Source organism: Bos mutus, chromosome 3 (genome assembly GCF_027580195.1).
Source record: "Bos mutus isolate GX-2022 chromosome 3, NWIPB_WYAK_1.1, whole genome shotgun sequence".
Taxonomy (NCBI): Eukaryota; Metazoa; Chordata; class Mammalia; order Artiodactyla; family Bovidae; genus Bos; species Bos mutus.
In genome coordinates, this window is record NC_091619.1 from 19,891,889 (window position 1) to 19,909,780 (window position 17,892).

Below are 17,892 nucleotides of genomic sequence, written 5' to 3' on the forward strand. Positions count from 1 at the left end.
CCACTGAGCGGCTAAAACACATGAGTAAAAAAGGTTATGAATTTTCACATATGGATGGGTTGTGGAATAAAGAACAAAGAAACCACAAGCAGAATATTTATACATTTATTTATAAGGAAATTATGATCTAAATATTTACAACATATAGGAAACCAGAGGATACGTTTATACAAAGCCAGTCTGCAAAGTATTCAAATGTGCAAAAACGACAGTTCAGTATCTCAAACTACTCCTGGTTCAGCAGACTAGCTCCTTCACTTTCACACATCAATATTTGATACAAAAAAGTTCTTTTGGCAAAACCTATAATGCCAAGAAAAAGGACAAGTTGCAATTTCAGTCACTAAGTCCACCATTTACTCCAAGCAGTCAAATCTCTCTAGTTTCAGCTGCAATCAGTTCTCAGAGAGACAGACCACTGGATGTCACTTCTGTGATGAGTGCTGACCAGCTTTTGATCAAGTAATTTTCTCAGACCCAGTTGAAGACAAGGAGCTTAGACGGGCAGTAAAAACAGCAATGGTTATCTGAGACAAGAGTGCCTGAAAGGTACCAGCTTTGACTCATCCCAATGGAAAAAAACCTTCAATATCCCAGGATTCAGCTATATCCAACAGTTCTGCATTAGTAATGCATTTGCATTTTCCAAAACAAAGAATCCAAAAAATGAAATAGAGATGAGGAAGTTTTTAGATTTAAATACTGAAAGGAAAGGATGGTCTTAAAATCATTTACCCACTAATAAATAGTAAGGCTTTGTTTGGAACCAGTTATTATCAAAATTGACCACAGTAGTAAAATACAAATAAAACTTGCTTTATGTCAGAATAGGGGCTATTCATTTGGAAAAGGCTGGACCAGGTCAAGGGTATATTGGAATGACCCTGTTGAACAAGCACATTTCACCAACTGTTAAAAAGTTTGAGACAAATTTGTGATTCTAAGTAAATTTTAACAGATGCTATGCCACTGCAGAAATAAGGATTTTTTTTTTTAAAGAATGGAAACCCTTTAAAAAAGGGAACACTCATCACTTTTTTTTTTTTCCCCCATCACTGACTTCTGCAAAAGTCCAAGATGGTTCCCCGTACAGGCCCCAGAGTCTTATTAAATCAAATGCATGCATTATTGCTAGAGAGTCACCAAGGCTCAAATCTCTGCTCCACCGTTGCCTATGGAGCCATCCAGAATGGCATCTGTTGTTTAGCTCGTGGCTGTGATGAAGGATACTGATATCCCAAACTCCAGCCCTGTGGAAAACTACTTGCATTTTTATGACCTCCATGTTCCTCCTCTTCGTCAGATGAATCTGCAGCATAAGCCACCAAGCCAAACCCCTTCTCTGTAGTCTTCATTTTCTTGACGGGATAATCTAGAAGAGAGAAAAGTAACCCCAACCCCATTCCCACCAAAAAAAAAAAAAAAAAAAAGATAATACCATAAATTCGTTAATTAAAAAAAAGATGTTAATTGTGGTTAGTTGGACACCATTTTGAGGTCACAGGGTCAATGGTCACCCAAAAACGTTGAAGATCACACGAAAAACAGCACCAGCATCAGCAAATGGGAATCCACCAGAACCATGTAAGAAAACAGAGAAAGAAAAAAGAAACACACACACAAAAAAAAAAAAGAAAAAAAAAGAAAGGAAAGTTAGCAAGTCAGTCTCTGGAGTCTAATATTTCACCTTTAAAAAGTTAAAAGAAAAGAAGAAAAGAAAAAAATGTATTTTCTTCTGTTCATTTTTAAGACTACAAGCAAAGAACAAAAAAATAATCCCATTTACGGACCTCTCCAAATTTAGAGTTCTGAGATACTAAGAAGCAACATTTTAAAAAAGAAACTGGTTGACCATTCCCAACCAATAAGTAAGAGATATAAGGTGAGAGGTAGCTCGGCTCCCAACACGAAAATCTTTTAAGTCTGCATCAGGTTACCTCCAGGTATTCAAACAACAAAGGCAACAAAATTTTGAAATGACCTACCAATCATTACTTTTTCCTAAATGTCACTGATGCTATGTATAAAATGTAAGTCGACTGACTCTTTTCTAGACACACGTCGGTTGAAAATAAAAGGCTGTGTAACTATATGATGTCCTTATAAACAAACAAAAAAAAAAGTATTCTCATTAGCCAACAGATTATAGAGGTTGGATTAAACACCTGAATAAGTCAACCTGAATGAATATCAGATTAGAAAACTAATAGCTTAAGACCAGTCTTAGCCATTTCCTTGCTCCCCCAGCTACACCTTACTCACCATGACTCCCTGTTAAAGTCCCAGACCCATTCCTTTCGTCAGACTCTGTTTTTATTCCAGTCACTGGAAAGGCTGGTGGAGGCATCAACTGCCTGTTAAAAGTTAAAAATAATTTTTCAGACACATTCAACCTTTCCAATAGATAAGAAGTTGAATAACAATATAATCTACAAATAAAAGTTCATTTTAACCATTAATTTCAACCCTTTCTACCTGACACCATATTCTTCAAGCGATTATCAAGTTGTAAGATTAGGAAATTTCCTGGCAGTCCAGTGGCTAGGACCCAACACTTTCACTACCAGTGCCCTGGGTTCAACCCCTGCTCAGGGAACTAAGATCTCACAAGCCATGCAGTGTGGCCAAAAACAAAAGTTGTAAGATTATAATAGAATGAGTAAATAAACATAAATTAAAGTTGTAATAGGGAACTATATATAACATTATGGAATAATCTCAAAGGGGAAAGAATCTGAAAAAAAAAAAAAAAGATATGTATGTACAACAAGTGAATCACTTTGTTGTACACTTAAAACTAATGCAACATTAAAAATAAACTATACTTCAAAATAAAAAAAAAAAAAAAGGTCTTTCCAATGCAAATTATCTTTGTCATGACCTGAAAGTAATTGTCCCAACTGTTCTGTTTGAATATGCCTTTGTATACTTTTAACTACTGTAAAACATGGTATATCCACTAATGGGATTTGCCAATCACAGTACATATTTCTAGGCAGTTTATAAAACGATGCATCAAGAATTAAAGTACGAAAAAAAAAAAAAAAGAAAGTATGATATTCTTATGGAAAAAAAAAACAGAATGAACTGTTGTGATAAAAACCAGCTCCATCTTGTGAAGGCTAACATAACATAGGAGAGGAGAATCCAAGCACTGGGTGGCAGGCTGGACTCTCATTCAAGTACCTCCATCCATGATATTCTATGATTCTAAGTAGCAAAAATGGTTTGATTGTGTAATACTTCTTTTACTGTCTATCCTTAGGAAAACGGCTAAGACACAGACAAAAAAAATAAAGGCAGATACCTGAATAATCAAGTACTGAACTATTCAAGGCTGAGTGTAAGTGATTCTGCTGCTGCTGCTAAGTTGCTTCAGTCATGTCCGACTCTGTGCGACCCCATAGACGGCAGTCCACCAAGCTCCCCCGTCCCTGGGATTCTCCAGGCAAAACACTGGAGTGGGCTGCCATTTCCTTCTCCAATGCATGAAAGTGAAAAGTGAAAGTGAAGTCGCTCAGTCATGTCCGATTCTTAGCGACCCCGTGGACTGCAGCCTACCTACCAGGCTCCTCCATCCATGGGATTTTCTAGGCAAGAGTACTGGAGTGGGGTGCCATTGCCTTCTCCATAAGTGATTCTAAGACTGTGTAAAGGATATCATCGTATTTTCCATTACCACATCCATTACAATGAACAGGAGATTATTTGATCCAAATGATTTCATTTCAGTTTAACATCGGTGCTCGTAGCAACAATCATTATTCACATTAGTGTTGCAAAAAAAAATAGCATCTGAACATATCCATATAATTATGTTCCAACTAACTTACCTGTCCCTCTCTCGCTCTTTGCCTGAGGAACTTGCCGGCTTCGATCCTGCACCTTCAATCTCATTCTGACTGGAGAAGCCTGTACCTAAATTAGTCATATGAATGGGTCCATGCTATGAGCAGAAAAATACAGTGGCATTAGCAAATCTACAACTGCTGTATTGACTTTAGCTCCTTAATGTAACTGTCAAGTGCCTCATCTTTCTGATCAACTGCAGTAAGCTATACTACGTAGCTCTCTGGGATTTGGAGTTAACCATACTCAGAGCACAGACTATCACTTTTCTCTGTGGGACTTGGCCAGAGATTTTGTGCTTCATTATGCTATGTCTTTATGTTTTCAATTATCTATGACTTAACTGGTTTGTATAAATCTAGTTATAAACTACAAAAATGCTCCAAAGAATGTTTGGTTCAAAGAATGCTTCAGAGAATTCTGGTAAAGTACTTCTCCGGATAAAACAAGACTGTACCAAAATTACGTATTTTAATAATCTAAAAAGACTCATCAGTGAATGAGTTTATAATCACATCCATGCACAGAATCACTGCATTTCTGGCTATCGCTTTTTCAGGGGTGCAGGAATTGGAGAATGACACCACCCTCTTGTTTAGCAGGGAGAAAAAGAACAGTGCCAAGGTTTTAAATACAAACCATATATTGGTAGAGTAACAGTTCTTCCCTACTCATTTCACTACAAGCTGTAAGAGGCTTTCAAGAGTCTGCTGTATAAAGAGGAAGTGCAGAATTCTACAGAACTTCCAGATGCTAGTCATAGGAGACTTCTCTCAGGTGGAGAGCTTTGTATTCTCTTATCACACTGACCCAAAGACAAAACCCACCCACAAGGAATCATCTTGGTTTAACTTAATCCCTAAGGATAAATATCTTACTTAAATGGATTCCAGAATGCAGAAATCCTAGTATTGGGAGGACAGTTGACACAGATGTGAACTTATCTTTCTTTAAAGGGAGAATACAGTAAGGTAAGATGAAAAAAAGTAAGATAGGATATTTTATTTAACCTGGTATCCAAGAAGTCCAGATTCTCGTTCATCTGGTAGCTCCTCTGTGAATCGCCTCTTCTGTGCCTGGGGTTGACTTGGGAGTGGGGGCTGGGGCTGGGGTGGGGGCTGGGGTCCGGCAGGCAAGGCAGTTTTGACAGGAGCAGCAGGAATAAAAGGCCCACTCATCGGACTCTGGGACCAAAACAAACCAAGGAGGAAAGTGTGAGAATGCCCAACTAACAAATTAACTAAAGGATGTTTACAATATACTTGTGATCAATATGATACATATAAATATTTCATCTTCTGGTCCTAAGTTTCCTTCAAGTATAAATTTGGTAACAGTACCACCTAGTCTTCCTACCTTCACAGCAGCTAACATGAAATGGAAAAACTACAATGTTTTGAACTCTCAGGAAAAACCTGCTGCACATTTTTGCCATCAGGAACAAACATGATCATGAACAAACAATAGACACTCCAGTCACTTACTTAGTTCAGAAGTTCTCAAGCAAGAACATTCTCTTATTTAAGGCCCTTTCATCAATGTAATTATCTCTTTCTGGATCAAAAATGCTGCTAAGGCTTGTGTGGCAAGTACAACTTCATCTATCATTTCCATGGATAAACTATGTCAAGAACAAGTATAATAGTTTTAAGAGGTTGTTCCAAAAAGGAAAAGATAGATATATTAGAGAAAACAAGCACTTCTAAAAGCAAAACTTTCATTAATAACAGCTAATATTTACTGACTGCTTACTTAATCCTTGCAACTCTGGGATATAATGATTATGCCATTTTATATACAAGGAAAACTAGAGCCTGGATAGATTAAGTTCTCTGCCAAGATCACACAGCTCAAAAATGGGGAAGCATCATGGACCCTGCCAGTCTCTCTCTAAACCCATACTCTTAACCATTCTGCTATATTGCTTCCCAATTACGAGAGAATGTGGCTCAAAGCTGCAGAACTATAGCTCTGCCTAAATGTAAGGTAAAATAATTATGACTAGGGGACCACAAACAGAATTGAGTTCATAAGCCCATTCTTGGTTTCACCCTGTACAACCGCTTTCAGTGCTCACAGCCCACAGGTAAAGAGACTGGGCAATGGTTCGAGGCTGTTTTCTCTGGCATGGGTACACTATGAGAGGCCCACAGAGGAGGACCTGCCATAAATCCATTACCATGCTTTCATCACTCCTTCCCCTGCCTATAAGAAGGGTACATAATCTAAATGAGGTGGCTATTTATTCTTTTTCTAAAATTCTACTTTCCTAGCTTGAGAAATATATACCAGCATTTATAATCCTTTCATTTAGAAAGCTCACATACCTCTTGGCCTAGAACACCTGTATATGATATATTTCTTCTAAGATTAGCAAATCAGTTCCAATCATTTAGACGAGTGTGGTATGCCAGCCCTAATCCATGAGAACTTTAACACTGCAAAGCCCAGGACACGTAAACTATGATTCTGGCCTGCTATCTGTTTTTGTAAATCAAGTTATTAGAACATAGTCATGCTCATCCATTTCCTCGTGTAGCGATGGCTTTTCCGCTACAGCAAGAATGCAATACTTATGGCAGAAACTGTATGGCCCACGAAGCCTAAAATATTTATCTTCCAGCCTTTCGTGAAAAGCTCAACAACTTGTGCTCTAAAGTAGTATTTGGTGGCAAAAGTTATAAAATTGTAAACTTTAGGATAAATATACACATGTACACACTTTTTCCAAAGTATTCAGGTAGTTCGATGGTGAGAACACAGGAAGAAACACCTCGAATTCCAGTTGCTTCTGAATAATACCACCACCTTTCCCCCGTCCCTGCCCCAATTTCTCCTAATTCAACGGTCTCATATTTCATATCCAGGCATCCTACCTGTCCAGTGCTAGCTGGAGGCTGCACTTGTGTTATCGGGTATTGTGTTGGCACAGGTGGAACTCCAGTGGGTAATGCTGGCAAGACTCCAGGTGCCAAAGAAACAGCTGGTGGCACTATACTTGGTACTCCGTAAGGAGGTTGAACTGGCTGCTGAGGAGGGGGAACAACAGGGTAACCAGACTGATAGCCATTGGATGGATAATATGGTGGCTGAGGAGGGACACTACTTATAGCAGAGGGTTGTGTATAGCCTGAGGGGGAAGAAAAAAAGTGTTTAATCAGCTGCAGCAGAATGAGACATTTTAGCTGAATATTAAACTTAATCTCTAGGGAAGAAAACTACTGAGGCACAAATGGCTTTCCAAATTATCCTAAGTTAAAGTGAATATTATTAGTGCCCTGGCACAGTTACTTTAACTTCAAGTATCTTACTTTATTCATTAATATCACTACCAAAATATTTTTTTTACCACTTCAAGACATACACACCTGGTAAAGGTACAGCAGTATTAATCTGATTCACAAATCTAGAGTATTCAGCATGAACCTAAAAAGTGAAGGGAAGACAAATCAATATGGAACACTCTATTCACTTAGTGTATATATAAGGATATATAATTCTAGGATCAAAGCAAATTAGAAGCCAAAACATTTCTATCAATGTTTCAATCAAATTTATTAGACTTGTTTAATCTAAATTTGGGGGCCTCCCAGGTAATTCAGTGGTAAAGAATTCACCTGCCAATGCAGAAGACATGGGTTAGATTCCCTGGGTCAGAAAGATTCCCTGAAGGAAGAAATGGCAACCTACTCCAGTATTCTTGCTGGCAGAATCCCACGGACAGAGGAGTCTGGTGGGCTGCAGTCCATGGGATCACCAAGGGTCAGACACAACTGAGCACACACACACTCTTAATTCTAATAAGGCACACCAATAAATTACTAACCCAGGTTTGGGGAACAAGAGACATAGACATCAGGAGCACCCTAAGTGAAGTGAAAGTCGCTCAGTCATGTCTGACTCTTTCCAACCCCATGGACTATGGGAATTCTCCAGGCCGGGATACTGGAGTGGGTAGCCTTTCCCTTCTCCAGGGGATCTTCCCCAACCCAGGGATCGAACTGGGGTCTGCAGCATTAGGGAAGCAATTTGAGGGGAGCATCCTAAGCCCCCACCCCAACTGACCCAATTCTAGGGTAGAAAATCATTCACAGACCCACAGAAATTAAGCAGTTAAGATATTTCTAAGTTTTCTGTTTAACTGTAGAGAAACCATTCATTCTTTTATAATAAATAAAAGAATTACCAATAAGGGTAATTCGCTCTCAAGGAGCTCATGGTTTAATGAAGGTTTATTACCTCTTCCATCCAGTTCTTCATTGTAAGGATCTTACTAAGTCCAACTTTGTTGCTACTTAGTAAGTAACAACAAAGAAAAAGATGAGGAACTGGTCAAGGAAGTTATATGAGACAAGGGTTGGTAAATCACGTTACCTTACAAAAGCAAAGGAAATAACAGCTTCATCCTGAGACGCCTGATACCAAATTCCTTAAATTACCAAATAATGCAAGATTGAACATATTCAACCCCTCGAACCTGATTTCCTTTAGGTGCTATAAAAAAACCTACAGTTTATTTTAACTTCTGGTTATTTGATTATAGAATAAACAGAATGGACAAAGAAGCCCAAAGGATACTGCAAAGGATGACTGGCTTCCAAGTGGGATAACTCAACCCACCTCATCTAAAGCTAATATTAAATTTGGAATTCAGATCATAAACAACCTGACCAGGATTAATAGTGGTATTTAAATAACTGACAACACTCAGACTGTATGATACTATATAGTGGAAATGTCATACTGAAATAGCTCCTGAAGAAGAAATGCAAGTCAACAGTGACCCTGGCTAGGGGAGTCTGACTTCCTTACAGAGAGTATCAGTTGCTGGAATAATGCAGTAGTTTGAAGTGTTGTTTCAACCCCCTACCAAATTTATGTCTGCCAAAGAACACTGGAATATGACCTCATTTGGAAACAAGGTCTTTACAGATGGAGATCGTTAAGTTGCAGTCATGCTGGATTAGAGTGGACCGTAAAATCCAATCTCCTCCTTCTTATGAGAGGAGATAAGAGAGACACAGGAAAAGCCAGGTGAAGATGGAGGCAGAGTCAGGCTGACACAAGGCAAAGAATGCCAAGGACTGCAGGTTAATTATTAACAAGCTAGTTGAGAGGAATGGAATGGATTCTCCCTCGGAGCCTTCAGAAGGAACCAAGCTTGCCCACACCTTGAATTTGGACTTCTGGCTTCCTGAACTATGAGAGAATAAAGGTCTGTTGTTTTAAGTCATCTGGTTTGTGGGAATTTGATATGGGAGGCCTAGGAAACTTATACAGGTAGAAAAATAGCTAAGACACAGTCCAAGATGGCAGTAGATCTTCTAAATGAGTTTCAGACAGATAAATATAACTTACTGTTTGCAAGAGATTCTCACAGAGCTTCTTGGCAGCAGCTAGGCCTTCTGGTTTGGGATGACTGTAAAGACGTAAGAACCAATAAATTTGAAAGAAAGAAAAAGACACAGAATTCTGCTTCCACTTTGTATGCTGTTTTATAAATGCAGTATAGTCAATGTAGCACAAATCTAAGTTTCTGAATATCACAAAACAGAAACACAAAAAGAGTCCTTAAGCCCTTCAAGATGTAACTAATATCATTACCATAAATGTTATGTTCTCCTTCTTTGAGTAACGGTATTTCTTGATATAAACAAAACCTATTTAAAGACCGCTAAAATTATTTTAAAATGTATTAATATTGTCATAGGTTTAAATGAAAATTATTTCAAGCTTACCGCAGCTCATTTAATGATCACAGACTCTTATAAAACCCAAAGATGTAAATACTAAAAAATCCAATCACACCTCTACTTCAGTTTTTATTAATTACAAAGCGATTACTGCTATTATTTACTTAAGTTCCTAATGCTACTACTTATTAAGCTCATATTCTCTTGCTCCTCTTGAGTCACTTCTGCCTGTACTGATCAGCTGACAAGTATCCAAATATCCTTGGCTCTATCCATCCATACCTGATGTAAATGTACATAGGTTCAAAAGCTTCTCGGCCAGATGCTGGCTCAATGCAGCCTGAGCCTTTCCCTCGTAGGAAGACTTTGGCACCTGTTTCAATCTGAATGTGCTGCAAATAGGTGCAGCCTGGACCTTCCACTTTCTCCTTGACATTAAAAGTGGGCACAGCATGTTCAAGACCCACGAATAATTTATCTTGAACATAATGCATCTGCAGAAGAACAGAATATCTCTAATTAAAACAGAATACATAAATAAATCCTAAAAATGAAAATTATTAGGCAAAATACTTTAATCCTCCAGATACTTTCAATCACTTCCAGAATAAAGACGCCCCACCCGCCCTGTAATTACTACCATGAACCTAAAAAATAAACCCTATCAAGTTGCTTAATTTAAACACAAACCACATATTCCACGTACATACCTACAACATTAACATCTAACTCTGTTCAGTGAAATCTACTTAAGAAGTGAAAACCCAAGATTCAATACTGAGTAAGTATATCCACTTACTGTATAAGAAATAGCAAAGACAGTCTCCTGTAAAACTGGAGTAGAATGTCGGGTCATACAGTCAACCCTGTGATATTCTATAACACACGGAGGGCTGCTCTCTCCAACCCTTTTTTTCTAGGAGGATTGTATCAGCAGAGTCTTGCTTCATCAGACTCAGCCTTCTTAGTCCTCCAGTTAAGTTTACTAATTTAAACCAAACCACTAACTTCAAAATGCACAGTTATGTGTACTCTTTGATCTATCAGTCCCTTTTCTGTGTCAACCACAAACCGGCACTTGCCATGTATGCTTGCCATCTCCCTCTGCAAGGATTAAATCATGTGCTGCGGCCACTGTTGACCTTCAGTACCCTCTGAAAGGCGTTCAGGGTGGAAAACAGAAATGAGGCACTCTTGCGCTCCCAGAAAACTGGCAAGACAGGTCTTCAAATAGCTAGCTATTCTCAAGAGCTGATTCTATGAGTCTAATTTTTACATCTCCTTGTACCTAGAAAAGCACTAAAATCCTTCATGGTGATGACTATTTCTCGTGACTAGCAGAAGCTTTATGAAACCAGAAGAACTTCCTAAAAAATAAACATGCTTAATTACATGTACTCCCACTTTACCAAAATCACATATATACTGTCCTTCCCCTCTATCTCTCTGGAACAGTCTCTGAGAACGATTTGAGCCACTATCTCCCAGGCTACAGTTTTCATACTGGCCCAAATAAAACTTAACTCTCAACTCTCATGTTATGCATTTTTTTTTAAAAGTTGACATCTAGAATGTATCAGTATAAAGAGATGTGTGTTCAGATGTTCACTAACCTGAATGGTCCATTAATAGGATTATCAACAGGGTAAACTTTTAGGTTGGAACTTCAGGGTTTTATTTTTTTCTTCATACTCCCTATAGTATTTGGCATATATCATTTTTACAGAAATGATAACACTGTTAATGATCTCTCCATAAAACATACCCCTGACTGGAAGGGAGGCTTCTGGCTAACAGCTGGAGACAGTTGTGCAATGGGTGCTGGCTGGTGATAGACAGTGACTGTTGCACCATTAAAAGTTGGACTTGTCCCTGTTGCAGCTTTGACTACCCCATTGGTAATAATTTCTTTGATTCGGTTTACAGCTCCTAGGGAAAAACACAGACAGTAGGGTACTACATTAAAGAAATGAACAAACAGATAAACAACAATGATAAACACAGGCCAATCCTCAGTTACTTGTGTTTTTAATCCATTTTATGGACTACCCAAATATATTCATGAGCAGTTCATAAAGAAGAGTTAAAGCAGCCACCAGGAACAGTTTGCCAACTTATTACATGTAATACTTTGCTCCTCACAAAAAGCAGTATGTGAGTCAAAACAATTACTTACTGTCCACTAATTCCCGTGTCTGGCCCTGAACATGAAGATACAATGGACGATCCCTATAAAGAGAAATATTAAAATGATGATAGCAAGCTGGTCACAACCAAAGGTGTCAAATGGGTCACCAAACCTAATCTGGTATCACTCGAATGTTTCTAAATAAGTAAAGGAGACCATATACATGAAAATGCCTGTTGCTAGTTAAATTTCTAAGAACATGGTTTTATAGCTGGCAAATGAATACTTTGCTGGCTGCTTAAAGTAAATGGGGCCACACAGGGATCAAATATGCTCTTATAGGCTCATGAACATTAATCTCTAGTCTTCTGGATAACCCAATGTTTGAGAACAGAATTTCTTTCTGTTGGCCGTCTATTAAGTTATGGACAAAAGGGCTCTTGGCTATCCAACCTAATGTGCCAAGAGTGGTGGCATATATATATACATACATACACGTGTATTTCTTTAAAGGTCCACACCCAACTGAGAAGCCTCTTTAGCCTCTAACATAACATGGGGTTACTTGGTGGTTCAGTGGTTAAGAATATGCCTGCCAATACAGAGGACATGGGTTCGATCCCTGGTCTGGGAAGATGCCACACACTGCAGAGCAACAAAGCTGGTGGACAGCAATTACTGAAGCCCACGCACGTAGAACCCACGTTCCGCAGCATGAGAAGCCACCACAATGAGAGGCCCACGCACCACAACAAAGAGTAGCTCCTGCTTGCTGCAACTGAAGTCCAACGAAGACCCAATACAGCCAAAAATAACAAATCAAAACCAGAAACTCACTTAAATTGTGATTATAACAATAAAGTGATCAACAACCGTACTAATAAAAAGCTGTCGGCAAAATATAACTGTGTTTAAAGAAAAAAATGTTTAAAACAATAACCAGCACATATGCAAGGTTAAAATACAGTCTTAGCTTGAGGTAGAGAGCAATTTTGCCTCCTAATTATATTAAGTTTAAGCCAATATGAAAAATGTTGCACTGCCTGAATACCTGCCCTCAAAAACTGGATAATGGAAGTAATGAAACTAAACTGAGATGAAACCTTTATATGGACAACTTACAACCTATAATTATCACAGTGGTAATAAGGAATCTGATAAAAGGATTTTTCTAAAAGGGAGAGTATAACAAAGTAGGAACCCACTTGTTGGGGGAAATATTTCCATAGAAAAAAACTTAGATATACAGTAAATATTAACAACTACTGTCTTCTCTCACAGTTTAGTCTAATTTATTTCCTCCAGTAAAAGCATTAATTGTCAAGTAAAAAACCAAACAGCAAGAGGAAAGAAACAGCTGCCAATACTTCTTACATCTGTTTCGAGATGTCTCAAATTCTGCTATAAAATGAGTGCGCGCACATGCGTGTGTGTATAGCTACTAACCAAGCAAGCATGTACACATATTCCCTACAAATGACGAATATGAAGCTACTGTGAGTCCTATATCCAACTCTTCCCCAAAGTATAGGATATGCATACTTACCCTGGTCCTACTTTGGCCTTCTCCTCAGTTGTCATGAACCTCCCTCGAGTTGACACTGCAGCCCCACTAAGTCGGCTGATCTAAAAAGCAAACAATGCGTTAGATGATTGGGCAATTCACTGAGTTCAATGACAGGCCGCAGGATATAGATTTCCCCCATTCATTCACTCCATCAATACGTAGGAGTGAGTTCCCTCCTAGTATCTGAAATTTTAACTGAAGCTAACTCAAGGAATTCACCCCTATCTGTTTCTTTACTGTCACGAGTAAGTTCTTCCACAGTTAAACCTGATCCTGACTTTGCAGACCCAAAACCACTAATAAAAATCTGACTCCTGTTTGTGTTTAAAGGCCTTGTTTTTCTGACACTACATCCACCCACCACCTTCCCCACAGAGGCCCAACATCTCCATACCTCATCTTGAGTCTGTCCTCGGGTCAGCAAGTTCCTACACGTGAGAGGCACATCGTTGATCTCTACTTCAGCCACAACCAGGTCATCCTTGCTTTTATTGCTAGTTAGGCCTTTGCCAGGGGCCTGAAGCTGTAACAGGAGAAATTACATTAAAAAGTTCATATGACAAAATAATCTCTTTGCTGTTCAATTTAAAACTACACTTTCCCAAGTGCCACTAACTCCTTACCGATCCCCTCCACCTAGCAAACACACCTGGAAATATTCCTTGGTCATTCGTCATCAACAAAATAAGAAAGCAAACAAAACCTCCATAAAATGACACCACATACAGTCAATTTACTTGAAGGCCATCATTAGATATCTTTGTAACCTTGGCCCTGTGTGCATTTTTATGACCATATGATTACAGAAACGCTATGGACTAAAAGCTGCAATCTCCAAAAGGAAAATTAAAGGCCAAGTTATGATGCTTTACTGCTCAATTAGATAGCTACAGGTGTAGTAAAATATAGGGCAGAGTCCATGCACAACCTACCTGAGCCCAACTACGCACACACCCCATCGGTGTAGTAGAAAGCTGCCTGTGTGCCAACACTAGGTCACAACACAAAAAATTCTATTCCTACAGAAACCTCAGAAATCCTTCAATTGTATCCAGTTCACATCCCATTACTCTCTTAAGGAAGAACAAAGAGAATGAATGAAAAGACAAGTAAGATTCTAAAACCTGACTGTTTTCTCTCAATTTAAACTATGGGCAAATCCACAACAATGTAAAATCAACTATACTTTAATAAAAAGTAAAACAAAAAAATGCTGTACGGCAGAAATTAGCATAACTTTGTAAATCAACTATAATTTTTTAAAGTTAATAAAATTTAAAAATTTTAAAAATAAACTACAGGGAATTCCCTGGTGGTCTAGTGGTTAGGATGCCAAGCTTTCTCTGCTGAGGGTCTGGGTTTAATCCCAGGTTGGGGAATTAAGATCCCACAAGCTACGTGACACGGCCCCCTAAAATAATTAAAATAAACTACAGGCAACTCCAGATAGCTGAATTTGAGTGTTATCTCAAAAACTTTAACCTCAAGATAGCCCTCCCCAACCCTTAGTTGCCATGGACAGCACAAAGAAAGTAAAATACAAATTATTTATTTGCACATTAGGGATTTTAAAAATGTGGAAGCACACTAAACTCCACAATCTCTCTTTTCCTTTACTGACTTTCAGAATGCATTTACACACCTTATCTCACTGAATCCTTATGCCTTTAAAGGTGCGTATCAGTGTTGTCCAACAGAACTCTGTTTTCCACTTGCCAGTCCAATATGGGTGTCACCATCCACACGTCGACTAATGTGGCTAACATAACCAAGGAACTAAATCCTGAAATTTACAACCAGTAACTGGGCATTCTAGGTTTCATATGTAGGTATTCTGATTCTAAATCCAGTATTTGTGCACCATGCTGCCTTCTGCTGGGTTCAATTACCATTTTAGAGATTACTTTTTTAAAAGAAAAAAATAAGTCTAAAGGAGTAACATCAATATTAATAATTTTAACATTCAAGCATCCATCTCCATCAATGTGCTTTTAGTATTTCCTTCTAGATTTTACAAAGAAACAATTGACTCACATGATCTCTTCAAACCAAAAAAATACAATGAATAACAAACTTCCAATTCACTACAAGTTTTCAACAAATCCACAGAACTCAAGCATTAAAACATCCACACAGCTTCTGGCCTACTGATAGATATTATCTATTGACAAACTGGAAGGCTGAGGAATTGCATTTCCTTTCTCCCCCCAGCCCACCCAGCTTTATTGAAGTACCAACTGACAAAACTGTAAACATTTAAGGTGTACAATTTTACATTTTGATATAAATATATACACACACAGTGTGAAATAATTACCACCAAACACACTAATTAACATATCCATCACCACATGCATTGCGTTTTTAAGCAGAACTCTTCACAGGTACCAAGAAAGGCAATTTTAATTAAACCAAAATAATTGTTTTTCACATGAAAACTACAACGGAATGGGCTGTCTTGGAACAAACTGAATTCTCCAACTCCAAACAAAAGCTAAACACCCCGAGTCTGAGGTGACACTGAAGTCAGACATCTGCGTCTACCATTTACAGGTCTAAGACAAGTTAACTTTCCATTCATGAACCTAATGTTCCCGTATCTATAAACTGGTGACAATAATCCACTGCATACTTGTCGCAAGGTTGTTTTTCCCCCTGACCGCAAAGCTTGTATTCTAGCAATATAAACAGAACTGTGCTCCTTGTTCTGTAGGAAAATTCTTGCATTCTGCAGCAAGATAAAGGCTTCAAAGTTCAGACCCATTTCAGCTGTAAGCTTCTAATTTTAACAGGGATTTTATAAAACGACCAAATAATTTCCTAATTTGTATGAAAACAGCAAAACAACTCACATATCAATTAATCATTTTAGTTGATGTTTAACTGCACTTCAGTTAGGCAGTCATTAGATATCTGAATCTACAGCTTTTTAACTGGACACGACAATTTAAACCACGCGATTTATCTGAATTTCTCTTCTGACTTCAGGGAAAACGTACATGTTATCAAAAGACATACTACACCACTGCTTTAGATAATTATGACTTCCCTGGTGGCTCAGACAGTAAAGGATCTGCCTACAATGCGGGAGACCAGGGTTCAATCCCTGGGTCAGGAAGATCTCCTGGAGAAGGCAATGGCAACCCACTCCAGTATTCTTGTCATATACATAGAACTTAAGCTGAACTAAGTGAAATAAATTCAATCACACTGCCTCCTAAAAACAAATCACAAGATATTATCAAATACATTTCAAATATAAGTATTTTTAATTACTGTATCTCTGTTTTCTCTTTCATTCATCCAAATTATTGGGAGATTACAAAATAACCCCCATTAATACTGCAATTAGCAGAGTCCCCTCAACTTCAAATACCTTCTCAGCAGCATTCTGAGTTGGTTTCAGCTTTCCTTTGGCCATGAGCATGGCATTGATCTTGGCCGCCACAGCAGCAGCAGCATCCAAGGCTCCAGAGGGTGCAGCTGTGGAGCCCCCCGGGCTTCCCCCACTGCTGGTAACCTCCCCCCCTGGGGTCGCCGGTGGCAAAAACAGAAGAGGGGCTGGAGCTGGTTGGTCCCATTTGCTGCGGCGCCTACGGAAGTAAAAGAAAAAATATTAGGCCCCATCAAAGCTTTCAGTTATATTTTTCTCCCCTTACGACACCTTAACACGCATTTACAATTTCGACTCTCCTATCAAAAATGGAATTACCGTCTCTCCTTAGAACTACTGCAACATTTCCCCAAATACTTCTTCCAACCTCGTTCCAGAATCTACTTCCTTTCTCCTCCGTCATCCCTATTAAGATTCCACTCTGTCCCATACGTCCTCGTTTCCGCCTCCCCCTTAGTTCGGCCTTCCCGAAGTCCCTGCTTTTCTCCTGTTTTTGATCCCCGCCAGCCTTTTCCAGGGACTCCAGGCCTGCTCACCACCCTTCGCCCCAAAGGTCCGGCCCTCCAATATGTCCACTTCCCACCTCAGGGCCCTTCCACCCATACGCTGCTTCCCATGATCCCTCTGCCTCTCCTGCTCCCCACGCTCCCTGAGATGCCCTCTCCCGCGAAGCTTTACCCGCCGGCTCCAGGATGTGTCGCGCTCCCCGCGGACATGGCGACCGGGTCTGATCAACCACCCGCCAACTACTCCACTACCACCTTCCCGTCACTTCCGCCCCCAACGCCCTTACGCAGAGCCTCTTCCGGTCGTGAGGCAAAGCGGTTCCGGTGTAAACGTCTATTCCTATTGGACTCTGATTTCAAGGCATCTGGAGTTGTGGGAGCCTCTAGGGTTTGACCTTCCTGCTTGCGCCTTGCCCTTCAAAAAGATGGCTGTTAAACCTCATATTAAAGAAGAATTGGGGCAAGGAGAATTCATCTTTGCTGTGGGCAAGTTGGTAGCCTAGAAGACAATACGCATGAGTCAGGGAATTAAACAGGTTTTACCCCAAATTCACTAACATTCCTGTGGAGTCCCAGCCTGTGGCTTGGAAGTGTGCTTTCCCACGACTTTTACGAACTTCACGTTTCAGTTACATGTTTAGGAAAATGGAAACGATTCCTCCTCTCAAAGGTTATTCGAAGAATTTTTTTTTTCTTCTTTTCTGTGCGCCTAGCCCCATTTTAAGAGCGAGGCATATAAATTATGACAAACCAGC

The 17,892-nt window shown here is 39.2% G+C and overlaps 1 protein-coding gene and 2 non-coding genes across 4 annotated transcripts; all 3 read right to left on the minus strand.

The window, feature by feature from the left end:
- Positions 1-87: 87 nt before the first annotated feature.
- KHDC4 (KH domain containing 4, pre-mRNA splicing factor) lies at positions 88-17,421 on the minus strand. Of its 2 annotated transcripts, none has more exons than XM_070367334.1 (14): positions 17,310-17,421; positions 16,614-16,830; positions 13,632-13,760; positions 13,217-13,296; positions 11,719-11,771; positions 11,308-11,471; positions 9,825-10,036; positions 9,208-9,268; positions 7,218-7,275; positions 6,726-6,979; positions 4,860-5,033; positions 3,834-3,946; positions 2,263-2,354; positions 88-1,372 (listed from the first exon to the last, which is right to left on the minus strand). In XM_070367334.1, exons 1-14 carry the CDS (start codon positions 17,345-17,347, stop codon positions 1,173-1,175), a joined length of 1,845 nt encoding a protein of 614 aa, XP_070223435.1. In that variant the 5' UTR covers positions 17,348-17,421; the 3' UTR covers positions 88-1,172. The 2 variants fall into 2 exon arrangements, 1 of the variants encoding a protein (XP_070223435.1); XR_011463616.1 differs by having other exon boundaries at positions 1,315-1,372; positions 3,834-3,918.
- On the minus strand, positions 5,900-6,033 carry LOC138987340 (small nucleolar RNA SNORA42/SNORA80 family). Its single transcript, XR_011463826.1, has one exon. It is a non-coding gene; the product is annotated as a small nucleolar RNA SNORA42/SNORA80 family (small nucleolar RNA).
- Positions 10,385-10,519, minus strand: LOC138987344 (small Cajal body-specific RNA 4). Its single transcript, XR_011463830.1, has one exon. It is a non-coding gene; the product is annotated as a small Cajal body-specific RNA 4 (non-coding RNA).
- Positions 17,422-17,892: the final 471 nt, after the last annotated feature.

Excerpts from the sequence above, each read along its gene's own strand:
- KHDC4 (XM_070367334.1), bottom strand. The coding sequence starts at position 17,347 with ATGTCCGCGGGGAGCGCGACACATCCTGGAGCCGGCGG. Across the intron at positions 13,297-13,631 it reads GAGGACAGACTCAAGATGAG|ATCAGCCGACTTAGTGGGGC; the intron begins GTATGGAGATGT and ends TTTGCTTTTTAG. Across the intron at positions 5,034-6,725 it reads CTCCAGCTAGCACTGGACAG|AGTCCGATGAGTGGGCCTTT; the intron begins GTAGGATGCCTG and ends TTTTGGTCCCAG.